General features: G+C 37.0%; 2 protein-coding genes across 6 annotated transcripts in view; one reads left to right on the top strand and one right to left on the bottom strand.

Moving 5' to 3' along the window:
- cnbpa (CCHC-type zinc finger, nucleic acid binding protein a) overlaps positions 1-1,859 on the bottom strand; it is a 144,716-nt gene extending 142,857 nt beyond the window's left edge. The window contains exon 1 of one of the 4 annotated variants that reach the window (XM_051071309.1): positions 1,838-1,859. The gene's annotated coding sequence lies outside the window, so the exon portion shown is untranslated. The remainder of the gene's footprint in view (positions 1-1,837) is intronic. The other 3 variants (XM_051071311.1, XM_051071310.1, XM_051071312.1) reach the window with 3 other exon arrangements.
- Positions 1-9,909, top strand: part of bmp7b (bone morphogenetic protein 7b) — a 29,431-nt gene extending 19,522 nt beyond the window's left edge. Inside the window, exons 5-10 of one of the 2 annotated variants that reach the window (XR_001963674.2) lie at positions 661-737; positions 1,974-2,084; positions 2,305-2,566; positions 5,679-5,742; positions 8,527-8,586; positions 9,487-9,909. Coding sequence is in view for 1 of the 2 variants with exons in the window: in XM_018701097.2 (XP_018556613.1) it covers positions 661-737; positions 1,974-2,084; positions 2,305-2,454 (338 nt within the window). In the remaining variant the exon portion in view is untranslated. Of the gene's footprint in view, positions 1-660; positions 738-1,973; positions 2,085-2,304; positions 3,550-5,678; positions 5,743-8,526; positions 8,587-9,486 lie in introns of those variants that run through there. The other variant, XM_018701097.2, reaches the window with a different exon arrangement.
- Positions 9,910-15,985: the final 6,076 nt, after the last annotated feature.

Raw genomic sequence — 15,985 nt, forward strand, 5'->3', positions numbered from 1 at the left:
AGGCAGCGCAGGCTTTTATGGCAGAACACATCTGTGGTGTGCTGTGGGGCAACCGGGGCCACAACACATGGGCCAAATGGGCCTGTTTGGAACTTTGGATACCAGTGGTCTTTAACTGGATGATGAGAACCAGTCGCTCATGATCATTTCCAATGTGAACAGCTCTCAGGAACTAATGTACCACAGAGCCCCAGAGGTCACCAGAGGAGGAGAAAGAGAGAGAGGGGGAGATACCTTTAGATAGAAAACAGACTATTCTTTTTTAACACATGGATGGCGTAAAAAAGAAATGTTGAAATGACTGTGGAGAAAGCAGAGAGAATAAATAAAAGAGTTGAGTTATGAAAAATGTGGCAAGCCTACTCTGTGTGCACATCTGTTTCAGCCAGTGGAAACTCAAAGCCCAACAGAGTGACCTCTAAGCAGGGTGGCCCATTCATTTAAAGCAATTACCAAACTGCTGCTGTATCTGGAGGTGATTTCCTTCAGCCATTGTCTAAATGTTAATGTTTAGTATGAGGACACTGCCTGTGTTTATATCTGGTCTTTATCATCTCTGCCTAATTGGTGCCTGACTACAGTAAATAGTTACTCTTTCAGCTGAATGGGATAATAGCACATGTACTGAGTCTCTTTTTCCCTGTCTGTCCTTTTCCTCAGAAAACAGCAGTACTGATCAGAAACAGGCGTGTAAGAAGCACGAGCTCTACGTCAGCTTCAGAGACTTGGGGTGGCAGGTACGGAAAGCATTCCTCTCCCAGGTGGCCAAAATTGCTTGGCCTAACAGAAGCCTAATTCAGACACTATTGGTTGCTGGTCTTATCAGAAACCTGATAAATGACACACTAGAATCAGTCCACATATACTTGAGCCAAAGGGTGTAATTTCCACTAGGGACAAGTGCACTGCACTTTTACAATTTAAGTTTGATTTACTCACTTACATCTCTCCGACCTTCTTATTGTCCAGCTGCCACAATTCAGATGAGAAAATGTATCAGATGATAAAAATGTATTCATCAGTTCACCTTAATTTGCAACCATATTCCCATATTCTCAGAGCAATAACCTTTTATAATCTTTTGCCCTGGGGTTTGCCTTTCAGGCTATATGCAGGCTTCCCAAATCTTCTGATTATACAGAATGATGGGGCCATATACAGCCTGGGAGGAAGCTGTGCAGACACTACTTCGGCCTGAAAAAACAACAACAGTGGAGCAAGCAATTTAATGTTATTTTACAGACCAAATGATTAATTAAGAAAATACAGGCAATAAGAAAAATATTCTTTGGTTGCAGCTGTAAATTGATATTTCAATTCATAGCAAACAATGTACACTTATTATATTCTCCAAAAAGATACTAGAATCAAAGATAAAATAAGGACAGTGTCCTGTTTAGTAACAGTGCAGATTTAACATTATCTCATCATTAGTACCAGATCCCTATCAAGAACGCAAGGTTAGTGCATTATTATACATAGCATCACTTGTTTTTCAGTATGCCATCATTAAACAAAACATGTTATCCAATTTCATCACAGCGTGTTATTTGCTAGGTTTACATAATTGTAGACAAATACAAGAAATAGTATCCACATAGAAAAACCCCTGACTTAATTGTGATCCCTTCCACTTCTAAAGCCAAGTGTCCGTGGTCCAAATCTGGTTCTAGTGCTGCTAAATGAAACTTACATGCAGCCAAGGTTGGCCCAAATCTGCATCAATAAAACCAAGCCTTTTATACACATATATCTCTGTCAGAGCTGTCTCGAATTTTGTCCTCAGGTGCACTGATTCACCTTCAGTGTGTTGACACTGAGGCCCACTCAGTCCAACCTTGCTGGCTACCTGGGCACTTTGCTCCTTCATCTCTCTTTATCCCTTTCTCTACTCTCACTCCCTCCCCCATAATCTCTGTTTTTCCCCACTTTTACAACCTAAATTTTCTCTCTGTCTCTCTCTTTGCCGTCAGGACTGGATCATCGCTCCAGAGGGATATGCAGCGTACTATTGTGAGGGAGAATGTGCTTTCCCACTTAACTCCTACATGAATGCCACAAACCATGCCATTGTGCAAACCCTTGTGAGTAACCATGAAAGCAGGGAACAAAAACCCAGCAGTCATGTTAAGAGTCTAATCATCTCATCAACTGTCAGGACAGTGTAGCTGCAGTTGGAACTACTGTATTTAATGATCCCAAAGAGTTGCACTGTCATCTGTGATAAAGTCAACATCCTCAAGGCCTGCAATGATGATTTTTTTTCCCCACTGTGTTTTATGACTCTGTGTCTCTTTTTCACAGGTTCATTTCATTAACCCAGACACAGTTCCTAAGCCTTGTTGTGCTCCCACGCAGCTCCACGCCATCTCAGTCCTCTACTTCGATGACAGCTCCAACGTCATCCTCAAGAAATACCGCAACATGGTGGTCAGAGCCTGCGGCTGCCACTAAGACTCTCAGCATCTTCACACAGGCACACACTCACATTCAGACACACTCACGACTAGGAAGGGCTTTCCCCTTGCTGTCATTTGAAACGTTGAGAGTGGATTACAAAACAAAAGTACGTGCACATGCATTTTATGAACGTTCAGTGAGTTCAAGACAGTTTTCAGTGCAGAACGAAGCTCTTGTCTCATTGTCAAGGTCATCCTGAAGTAAACATGTTGTTGTGTGACTGAACAAGAATTTCAATTAGTTTGCCACAAGTGCATACACACAAATACACACACACGCAAAAACAAAAACTAACATGCACACACACACACACTCAAGTTTGTGCTTTCTACTGTGTATACAAGACATTTAAAGCAGTGATTGTACTGTATATTCATTCACAGTCAACAATCTTTTGTTTATTTCAATCATTGTTATTGTAGTTCATTCTTTTACTGTAGATTTTATTATATATATATATATATATATATATATTTTTATGACTGAGAGACCCAGATGGAAGTTCTGAATTTCTTCTATGTACAATACTGTGTAAATAATTTTTTTTCAGACAAAGCAAGAAGTGTATTTATTTCCTGGAATGTCACTTGGGTTTGTGTTTTCTCCTGTATGTAATGTTGCCTGTTTTCTTTCACACGATAGTACACACAAACTCAGAGGGAATGAAAACAGCATTGACAGAAAACTACTCTGACACGGGCATCGAGGTCAAACTTGATGCACCTCTCTGCCTCATGTGTACATGTATGCTACACCCCGATGGTGGGAGGCAATTTATGACAACTTGGACCTGTGGAAATGTCTCCATATTTCAACAGTCGAAGCTGTTACATAAACCTGACGCACATTTTTATATCAACAATCAGCTGAACTGTCTGAGAGAGAGTCAAGGGAGGGTTTGTACAAAGCATCTCGTTCTGTGTGCAAAACATTTTCAGGTTTATATTCCTCTGCTGTAATACAATCTGTCATATTTAAAAGGTCTATTTATTGAGAGCTGGCTAAGCTGTTCTACATTGTGCTCCAATGTCTCAACCATGTTTTACTGCTGAACTGGTACAACAATAAACTGGGAGAAAAGCAACTAAATCCACCTTAAGGTGTGCTGTTTGGTCTGGACGAAAAGCAGAATTAAATTGGCAAGTAGAAGGAGGATACATGCCAGGGCCGGTTCTAGGCAGGCATATATGAGGGGGCAGTGAGAAACGTGAAGGGAGCATTGTTGATACACATCATGCTACAGCTACAATTTTCTGGGGGAGTATTTTACATTTTGTGGAGGGCATTTTTGCCTATGACAGTGTTTTCTCCATGGAACTGGGTTATTAGCTATGTATCCAATCCCCAACCTGGAGAAGTGGATTGCACTTTGTCAGGCTTCTACCCTACGACCTGATCTGCTGGAATAGTTCCCATGGTCACTGAGGCACGCAAACTCCCTGACCATGATAAGGTGGCAAGCCCCCCAGGGGAAAACTGAAAAAGAAGAAAAACAGAATAACATAAAAGATCCCTCATCCAGATTTTAATAATTAACACCTTAACATACAGTTTCTCAATTGGATGAGCCTAATTTTCAAATTTTGAACCTAACAGCCAATATTTACAAAACTGAAAGCTAATCTTAAAATAAATTAATAATAAATTAATTAGCTCCTCCACTGGCGCCTGTGGAGGAACTGTTAACCCGGGACAGTTAAATAAATCGAGTAAAAAAGTACATTTGAGATCCTTAAAGCCAATATCAGGGGCAATAAAGCTGCTGTAACTAACTACAGTATACATATATGTTACAGGAACATGCTCATTAGCTTGGCTATCACTAATAACATGTAGCTCACGCAGAAAACAGTCACCAATAAACGAGTTTCACCCGCAGATTTTGTGCAGTGATATTGCGTCTGGCGCATGGTTGTATGCCAGATCTAACGTCACATGTCAGGCTTCTCTCCGTTTTTATGGTGGATGTATTTTAAGACCAATCGGAGGCGGTTGCTGGGCGGACCAGAAACGCCCGGCCAATCAGCGTTTTTCTGCCAACGGACGTGTGTCGTCATTAGTCTCGACGTGTCTTGTCATTGGCCACGGCCTTCAGGGAGGAGCGCAGAGAGGCGGAGAAACGAAGTTGGAAAACAGATTTAAACCAAGTTTAAATCATTGCTTCTGTTTGCTAGTACCACGAGAAGCCGACGTTACCGTTGAGGACTGGGTGGTAAAACAAACGTTCACTTTATCGACATTTTGCGTCTCTCTGTCATTTTGTGTTCCATTCTGATAATTTAGTTTATGGTGGTTTATCACGTCGTTGTCATCGGTTTGTGGCCATTTGTGGTGATTTTAGATTTACATCTACCTGACTGTTTTACACTTAGGTGTTAGCATTAGCATTGGCGTCGAGCGTTTGCGTGGGTTAATGTGTTTTTGTGCTCCAGCTTGGTCATTTTAAGTCAGTTTAGCGGATTATCATGTCGATGTGATCAGTTTTTCCCTTGCCACTGTCGCCTAGTGCTTGCTCATGGTGTGATTTGTTGGGTCTCTCTCTATATTTTAAAGAGTATGGTCCAAGACCTGCTCTGTATGAAAAGTGTCCTGACTTTTGTTGTGATATGGCGCTATATAAATAAAACTGAATTGAATTGAATCATTCCGTGTCTATCTGTGGTGGTATTGCATCGTTTTTTGTCTGGCTGTTTTACATCTACTTACGGTCAGCTTCTGTGCCTATGTAGTTTTGTGTCTATTCCACGTCATTTAACATTTCTTTGTGACCATTTTGTGTTTCAGTGTGGCAATTAAGCGTTTCATTGTGATCGTTTTGCGACTCTCTTTTTTTTTTTTTTTTTTTGCCTTTGTAGCTTTGTGGTAGTAATCTCTCCATCGCCATCCATTGATCCCTGTTGTGTATATTAATGATTAGAAATTTGTTTGCGTGACTTGAGACTTTACTAAGCTCAGTTTTGAGTTAAATACAAGATTGAAAACCAGATTTTAATTTTGTGCTCCTTCGCAAGTTTTGAGCCACAAGAGTAGGTCACAATGTATGAGCTGAAATATTAAAAACTATTTGAAAAGTTGCTTTTCTCTCCGAGATGAATGAATTCATAACATAATTTATTCACCTCAAATCTTAAACTGTGATTTCAAGGTTCTAGTATTTCATATCCTATTTTTTGTAATTAGGTTATTTGTTTTTCAAGTGTTTTACTTGTGTTCCCCAGGTTTACTCGTTCAGCTGCTGCAACCTGGACAGAAACACCAGCTCTCACCTCACAAACCAAACAGGTATGTGTCCTAAAGATTTACCCAGTCTGAAAAAATGTGTTGATGAGCTAAATTATTAATATTAGTAACAGAGTCATTGTTTAAATCCTTGGTATTTAGTGAGTTTAGTATTGAATATAATAATGACTGATTTATTGTGTCTATAAATTGTCAGAAAATAGTACTAGTTATAATCATTTTTAAAAACTCAAAATAGTTATCAGTTAATTGTCTGCCTGTGGACTGAAGTATATTTAAAAATACCAAAACCCTGCTTTCAAAAATGTGCTTAAGTGAAAGTTTTTATTATGTAATTCACAATAATATACATGATCCCTCTAATGATTAGTTGACAAACAATGAATATAGAAATTTAAGAAAATCATTTTAGTTATTTTTTCCCAAATAATTAATGTTATTGATTCTTAAAGATGTGATGCTTTTTCTTGTCATATGTGACAGTAAACAGCCCATTTTCTGGGGCAGTTTTGTAACAAAGATCTCCTGGTTTGGCTGTAATGTTCAATATTTATGTGTTTTGGGGTTAAACTGTTGATGAGGAATAGGTCATAGTGTATTGATTATTTTCCCTTGTATATTTCTCTTTTTATTTCCTCCTGGTGTCACCACTTCGTCCGTGATCACAGAGAATATTCGTACAACTGTCCAACACAGAGCACTGACATTAAATTATATATCTTCAGTAATTGATCTGAAGTCTGAGTAGTTTGATTTGTCACAAAAAGACTCATTATTAATGTTTTTATGTAGTTCAATGAAAATGAAGAATTTAAACATCAGGTCTCTCTCTGTCTCTTTCTCTCTCCCTCTCCCTTGCTCTCTTAAGTCTGGCACACACCAAAAGATTTTTAAAATCTTACCCGATTTAGAAAATGTGAGAGACCACACACATGATGACAAATAATGTCAGATTTCACAGTTTTGTTCTTATAGTGTGTGATGAGCAACGTGAAGACGAACACAGCACACTACACACTAACAGATTCAACACCAACAACCAGAGTCAGAGGTCTGTACTATGAAGCAAGTTTAACATACCCAGGATATCTTTTTGTTATCTGGCTTCACTAAACCTAACAGTCACAAGTTTGGATAAGCAGTCTTATGACGCTGGTTATCAACTTGTTGAGTTAACCCAGGATTTCCCAAGTGCGTTTGTGTGAAAGGAAAAGGTGGAGTTGTTAGTTAAAAGCAGTGTTGTCAGAACCGTGAGTGAGTTACCTAATATATGAGGAGTAATGTTGATAGCTGCATGTTGTTTTGGTTCTAGCGATGTCCATAAGAGATATTTAACAAGGTGAAATGTGATCACATGACTAGAATAGAAACACTAGAAATAATTTTCAGTTTAATGGTCAGGCTGAGGATTTATTGTGAATAAGTACATAAATGCTTTTTACTTACTGAGTGAGTGTTTTTGCTCTTAAGTCTGATGGTGATTTACTGAATTACTCTAAATATGTGATGCAGATAAACAGTGACAGTAATGTCAGACTGTTCCTGCTGCCAAAGCGAGAGGAGAGAGTTAATGTCTGAGGTTGATCTGACTGAAATGTTCATTTATAATTGTGGGAAATATTCAACAGTGTGTGGATAAAAGCATCTTTGTTCTATCAAAATAAGGATATAACAATAAGTATGTGATTATGTAGTACAATAAACTCTCTCTGTTTGTTAGAAGCTTGGTTGTGGACAGATTGGAAAGACCTGATAGATCCTGTAGAAATAAGGACGCCAATTTTCCAGTGATCTGATTGGTCAGTAGTTGGGCTGACAGGTTTTGATCTGATCATCTGAAGTTAACCCTCACACTTGTGTGTGTGTGTAGTAGGATTTGTTGCTGTGTATGACATTCGTGATTCTGAAGTGGTTATCTTTTGTTTTTGAATAATAGTAAAAAGAAAAAAGTATACGGAATATGAAGGGCAATGGGAGGGTTAAGCTGCCCTGGAGCAGGCTAGCCATTCAGTATAAGTTACCATGGTGTATAAGAAGTGCAATAAGAAGTGAACCATTGTAAGACTCAAAACCCAGAGTTAAACCTGAAGTTACCTTGCTAACTGCATATCCTGGTTCGTAGTACAGGCCTCTGGACTCTCAAACATAGTGGATGACAATATCTCTTGATTGTTGTGCTTCTGTCTTCAGTCAGCTTGCTTCGTGATTGGCTAACTCTGTGCATTGTTCCATGTGACAATCTACAGAATGTGTATTCAGCTTTCCTTGGTGTACTTGCCACATGCAGGATTTTCAATCATAAATATTGACCATATTTAATATTTATTGATCCAATTGTCTTCGGAGCAGATCAGGGAGGGTAAAATTACACACGTCACACAACAGAAGAATCTAGTAAGATAATCAGGCCTTTGACTTTGATCGGCTTGATTGGTGTGTACCCCACTTTACTCTTTCTCCTTTCCCCCTCTCTCTGCCTTTGTCTCTTTCTCTCTTCCTTGCTCTCTCAACCAAATTTAGTTTAAATTTTAACTAACTTTGGAGAAAAAACATTTCCATCCACTGCTGTTGTGTGAATATCAGGAGTTGGTGGAGTCAGTTCTCTAGTCAAGAGCAGCTTCTTCTGTCTTTGTATGTAAAGCAACTTTAACTCTTGGACTGGTTCTGATTAGTATAGAACCAGTTAGTCCACACTAGATTTAGTGTCTTTTACTTCTTTATCTTTTGACAGTTTGAAGTTCAATACCCAAAACCTCTCTGTGCTTTTATTTTGATGTGTTAAGAGTCATATCTTCATATTAATGTTTCTTGTGTTTTTCTCCACAGGATTCAAACTTCAACCATTAAATCACATAGAAGAGACAGACGTGAAGACATTTCCAGAAGGTCAGTGTTAGGTTATTCTTTTCAGTCTGACTCTGTCATTATCTCAGCTGCAGTTTGATACTTTAAAACCTCTTCTCTGGAACAAATAGCAATACATTAAAGTTGCTGTAACTTATTATTTTTTTCAACAATGTAGCTGCAAAAAATAAGTCTAACAAAATACATATAAATAATACAAAACCTTAGTTTAGAATAGAATAGAAACCCTTTCAAAAAATAAGTTGAAAACCTCAAAAATGTCTAAATAAATATAAAACATTAAATAAATAGGTCTATAAAACATTTAAAAATAGAGCACACACACAAAAACAGGTTTGACAAATAAGGTTAAAATCTTAAAATGTTCAGCCTTTAATATATATATTAAAAATCAAGCGTGGTTTCATGCTGTAAAAAATAAGTCTAGAAAACAACTAAAAGGCCTTTAAAATCTTTATTTAAAACTAGAAAATGAGTGTAAAACCATAAAAATAATATATAACATACAATAAAATGATTTGTATAATAATTTTCAAAATAGGGAAACCCTTCTAATAATTTGATTCCAGACAACATTTAACAAATCACAGCAAAGATAATGACAGACATTTGACCATAAGGAAACACTTGTTAGAGCTGGTTAGGCACATTTAGTTTAGCACATTTTCCAGATGAACCTGTCTACTAAGCATCTTTATGATCATTTAACTGTTTGTGGTACAATTATCAATTCAACGGTTGTATCATAAGATAATCCTTTATTTGTCCCACAACTGGGAAATTACAACCAGTTGAATTTTGTCACAGACCTTTAATAAAGATGTATTAGTCTTTGGAGAATGTGCCCATGACTACATTATCAGATGGTAGAGGTCTAATTAACAGCTTCATAACACTTTTGTTTTCTTTCATCCACTTCAGGTCTTCGGCTGCTGTCGTCTTCTCCTTCTGCAGAGACAAGAAACAAGAACTGATCAGTAAAACTAAATACTTTCACGACATACTATTCTCTGACATTTTTTGGTGTTTTTGACAACTTACTATACTATGACATTTCACTTAAGACAAAGGAACTCTCTCTTAAGTGGCCATCATACCTTTGTTTTCCACAGAAACACCTCTACATAGTGTTTGTGGGTTAGATTAGATTTTCATTTTAGTATTTTGCCAGAGTGCAATATCAGTACTCAAATCCACTCTATTACTGTGTACATAGTCCTGTTTATACTGTTCATATTATATGTTTTATCTTGTCTTTTTCTATTTTTGCTGTTGCACCACCGAATTTCTCCGTTGTGGAACTGATAAAGGATCTTACTCAAATAAATACTTCTGAACACTGAATATTTTGCCAGTCTGTTTAATATTGTATGAAAGTGAATGTTTTTAGCCAGAGGTTGAGGTGAGAATTATGGCTTTTATGGTTTTTATGGTCATTTTTTGACCATTTTTCATGCCTTACTATACTATGACTTTTTTGTGGTTTTTGACCCCTTACTATACTATGACTTTTTTTTGACCATTTTTCATGCCTTACTATACTATGACTTTTTTGGTGGTTTTTGACCCCTTACTATACTATGACTTTTTTTTGGTGGTTTTTGACCATTTTTTGACCATTTTTCATGCCTGACTATACTATGACTTTTTTTGGTGGTTTTTGACCCCTTACTATACTATGACTTTTTTGGGTGGTTTTTGACCATTTTTTGACCATTTTTCATGCCTTACTATACTATGACTTTTTGGACCATTTTTCATGCCTGACTATACTGTGACTTTTTTTTGTGTTTTTGACCCCTTACTATACTATGACTTTTTTTGGTGGTTTTTGACCCCTTACTATACTATCACTTTTTTTGTGGTTTTTGACCCCTTACTATACTATGACTTTTTTTGACCATTTTTCATGCCTTACTATACTATGACTTTTTGGTGGTTTTTGACCCCTTACTATACTATGACTTTTTTTTGGTGGTTTTTGACCATTTTTGACCATTTTTCATGCCTTACTATACTATGACTTTTTTGGTGGTTTTTGACCCCTTACTATACTAAAACTTTTTTTTTGTGGTTTTGACCATTTTTTGACCATTTTTCATGCCTGACTATACTATGACTTTTTGGACCATTTTTCATGCCTGACTATACTATGACTTTTTTTGGTTTTTGACCCCTTACTATACTATGACTTTTTTTGACCATTTTTCATGCCTTACTATACTATGACTTTTTTGGTGGTTTTTGACCCCTTACTATACTATGACTTTTTTTGGTGGTTTTTGACCATTTTTCATGCCTGACTATACTATGACTTTTTTTGGTGGTTTTTGACCCCGTACCATACTATGACATTTTTTGGTGGATTTGACCCCTTACTATACTATGACTTTTTTTGGTGGTTTTTGACCCCTTACTATACTATGACTTTTTTTGGTGGTTTTTGACCCCTTACTATACTATGACATTTTTTGGTGGTTTTTGACCCCTTACTATACTACGACATTTTTTGGTGGTTTTTGACCCCTTACTATACTATGACATTTTCTGACCATTTTTGACCCCTTACTATACTATGACTTTTTGACCATTTTTCATGCCTTACACTATGACATTATTTGGTGGTTTTTGACCCCTTATTATATGTAAATGTCCCCGTTGTGGGACTAATAAAGGATTATCTTATCTTATACTGTGACATTTTTTGATGGTTTTTGACCCCTTATTATACTATGACTTTTTTGGTGGTTTTTGATCCATAAATTTTTTAATGGTTTCTGACACTTTACTATCCTATGACATTTTTGATGCGTTATTTTGGATTACTATTACCTCTGCATTGCATTTATATTACAGATTACGTTTACTGTTACCTCTAATATCAGATTACTTTCCCCATTACATATTATTTCTCAAATTACTTACTACCTCTAAATTTACATAATAACTTTCACTGTTGCAAATTACATCTATTAACAAGAGTATTTTGACTATTAGATTTTACTTCTGATAATGCTAATTACTTCTACATTACTTCTATTAGTACAGATCGCCTATACATTATTTTTATATGGTAGATTACTTCTATTATTACACATTTCTGATATATTGAATACTGAACATAAACAATGTCAGTGCTCTGTGTTTGACAGTTGATGTAAAGCTGTTAATCACCTTGTTTCTGAAATCATGGACAATGTTTCTGCGATCGTGGACAATGTCTCTGCAATCGTGGACAACGTCTCTGCGATCTTAAACGATGATGTTGACGAAGTAGTGACACCTGGAGGGAATTAAAGACAAACATACAAAGCAAAATGATCAGTACACTACTACCTATTCCTCATCCACAGTTTAACCATGAAAACAATATTCAACATTACGGCTGAACCACAGCATTTAACAAAACATGTTTATGCCTTACTATACCATTTTACTTCTTATAATGCAAATTACTTTTACTTTTTTATTAATACAGATTACTTATATATTATTTTTATATTGCAGATTATTTTTATTATTTATATTATACACTTTTCTGATATACTGAATATTGAACATATTGGACAGTTGATGTAAAGCTGTTTGTGAATTACCTGGAGGCCTCAGTCCTGGTACAAAGACTCTCTGTGATCGCGGACAATGTCTCTGAGATTATGGACAAAGTCTCTGCGATCATGGACAATGACTTAGTGATCGTGGACGATGTCTCTGAGATCATAGACGGTGCCTCTGTGATCATCGACAATGTCTCCATGATCGCGGGCAGTGCCGTCAAATCGGTGACCCCCGTCTCCGCCGATTCTATCGCAAGGTCTCTACGAAGCATGGGACAATGTCTCTGATCATGGACAACGTCTCTCTCATCTTTGACAAGGTCTCTGCGATCATGGACAATGTCTCTGATCATGGACGATGTCTCCCTCATCCTCAACAATGTCTCTCCGATCATGGACGAAGTCTCTGCGATCGTGGGCGATGTTGTGGACAAAGTGGTGACGCCTGGAAGAAATCAGAGAGAAACATACAAAGGAAAATGATCAATATACTACTACCTATTCCTCATCAACAGTTTAACCATGAAAACACAGATAAATATTCAAAATTGCAGCTGAACCAGAACATTTGATGGCTTTACATGCCTTACTATACGATGACACTTCAGTATAGTAAGAAACATATCATGGCCTTTTTAAATGATATTTTTAACGACATATTATTGTACTTTTTTAATGACATAATGTCTATACTACGCTATGACATTTTTTGACATTTTTATGCCTTACAAACTACTTCTAATAACAGATTACATTGACTATTACATCTTATTTCTAATATTGCTAATTAGTTTTACATTTTTTCTATTAATATTTATTACCTATGCATTATTTTTATATTGCAGATTACTTCTGTCATTACACTTTTCTGATATACTGAATACTGAACAGAAACACTTTAATGTCAATGCCCTGTCTTGGACACTTGATGTAAAGCTGTTTGTGAATTACCTGGAAGCCTCTGTCCTGGTCTCAAAGAACTTCTTCATTGTACAAAGACTCTCTGTGATCATGGATTACGTCTCTGTGATCGCGGACAATGTCTCTGAGATTATGGACAAAGTCTCTGCGATCGCGGACAATGTCTTTGTGATTGTGGACGATGTCTCTGAGATCATAGACGGTGCCTCTGTGATCATCAACAATGTCTCCATGATCGCGGGCAATGCCGTCAAATCGGTGACCCCCGTCTCCGCCGATTCTATCGCAAGGTCTCTACGAAGCATGGGACAATGTCTCTGATCATGGACAACGTCTCTCTCATCTTTGACAAGGTCTCTGCAATCATGGACAATGTCTCTGATCATGGACGATGTCTCCCTCATCCTCAACAATGTCTCTCCAATCATGGACGAAGTCTCTGCGATCGTGGACGATGTTGTGGACAAAGTGGTGACGCCTGGAAGAAATCAGAGAGAAACATACAAGGAAAATTAGCAATACACTACTACCTATTCCTCATCAACAGTTTAACCACAAAAACACATAAATATTCAACATTACAGCTGAATCAGAACATCTAACAAAACATTTTTGAAGATTTGATAATTTCAACATTTTTTCTAATATTAAAATTATAACTTTCACCATTACACACTACTTTTCTCATTATATATCACTTCTAAATGCAAATAACTTATACTGTTGCAAACTACATCTAGTATCAGATTGTCTATTGTATTTTTCTTCTGATATTGCTAATTACTCTTTCATTACTTCTGTTAACACATATTACTTTTACATAATTTTTATACCACAGATTACTTCTATTATTATACTTTACTGATATAATGAACATTTAACATAAACAATAATGTTAGTGCTCTGTGTTGGACAGTTGATGTAAATCTGTTTGTGAATTACCTGGAGGCTTCTGTCCTGGTCTCAAAGAACTTCTCTGCGATCGTGGACGACATCTCTGTGATTGAGGAAGTCCATCCGTGCGATTCTTGCACGTCGAGTCATGGACAACGTCTGATCTTGGACGGTGTCTCCTTCATCCTCAACAATGCCTCTCCAATCATGGACCATGTCTCTGCGATCGTGGACATCATCTCAGCAATCATGGGTGACGTCGTGGATGAAGTGGTGACACCTGGAGGATCAAAGAGAAACATATGAAGGAAAATGATCAATACACTACTACCTTTTCCTCATAAACAGTTTAACCATAAAAACACAGATACCTATTCAACATTACAGCTGAAACAGAACATTTAATGAAACATTTTTATGCTTTACTATAATGTGGCGTTGTTTGACATTTTTGACCGCATATTATACTATATTTTTTATATCTTACTATAATATGACATTTTTCCTTCTATTTTGGATTACTATTACTTCTGCATTGCTTTTATATTACAGGTTACTTTTACTGTTACCTCTATTATTAGATTACTTTTCTCATTACATATTACTTTTCTTATTAGGGCCCAAGCATGAAAGTTGAGCTAATCTGAAAATGTAACCAACAGAGGAGACAACGCTTCACAATGATTATTAGCTAGCTTGAAGAGGCACAATACTGAAATAACATCTGAATCAAAAGTGCATTTGCCTTCTTGCCACCATGTAAAATTCCACTAGGGACACACCAATCATAGTACATTCAAATGTGTGAGATTAGCAGGTATGACGAGAGATTTCCCTGATCCACGTATGATCATTTTAAGGTGTTTCAAGGGAAAAAAATTGGCTAACAATAGCTTTAAACCCCTGTCAGTGGGCAGTAGCATAAATTACCTGTCAAGCCTTTAATGCATGGTAATTGGCTTCTACTGTGTTCACTGCCTGTTTCTTTCCCAATGACTCTTGATTTGTCTTTCCTGCCAAAGTGTATGAAAAAATAACTCTGCAGAACGATATACACCTTCTTTATTTCATCTTTGTATTTGAAAATATGTCTAGAAAATGAGTATGCTGATCCAGGAATTTATAACCCCTGTATACTGTAATGCTGATCTGTGTCTCACTGGTAGAAAGAGTTGCTGCGTTTCCTCTCCACAATCACTCTGTCTCTGTAGGTCGAACAGAGAGGTGGTTTCCCTCACCGTCCAGCCACAACACCTCAGGCTCTGGAAACCAGCCTTTAGACTCACTATAAAACCGCTCTACTGCTGACTGTCAAAACTCACTATGAGAGGTGAGGAAACAGAATCTGGTTATGAAAGGACGCCACCCATTACTTTTTGAAATTAAAATTCACAGCAACTAGACTAAGTTGTGATAGTCATGCCTCCAGTTTTAAGTCAGACGAGGCTACCTGTTCAGTCCTTTAATTTTAGAGACAGGGCTCTCCTTTCTCTCCTATCCCCACTTGTTAAAGTAAGTTACTTATCAGTAAACAATGTCACAGATGGAGGAAACAGATCTGGTGATGATCCATACCTTTGTCTTTATCTTGTGAAGATGTTGAAATTGGAGGACAGTTAGAAAATAACTATCTATCTTCAGCATCAGTTAGAACCAACAGGACCGATGAGGCAGTTTTAGCAAACAAACTAGACCAGACTAAAGCCGTATGTAAAACTTTGTTTGGGCATTTTGCACTTGGGTCACTGGGGACCATAACTATAGGTTGTTTTAGAAATCTTATCAATGAGTGGGGCTGGGTATCTTAAAATCCACTGGTTGAACCTGTTATCAACATTTTAATTACTACTCTATGTTAACTTTTTCACAGTACACATACTTTAATCTATTCTACAGAATAAGCAAGGACAGTGCTGAATGAATTAAGCCAAAATACCTAAATTATAAACATAGTCTAATTACTTTGTGCATTCTGCAGAGAAAAACACAGATAATCACCTACATGCCATTCATGAAGACTGGAAACTCAACTTGTCCATGTTTGTTTA

The sequence above is a fragment of the Lates calcarifer genome, linkage group LG6 (assembly GCF_001640805.2).
Source record: "Lates calcarifer isolate ASB-BC8 linkage group LG6, TLL_Latcal_v3, whole genome shotgun sequence".
Classification (NCBI taxonomy): Eukaryota; Metazoa; Chordata; class Actinopteri; family Centropomidae; genus Lates; species Lates calcarifer.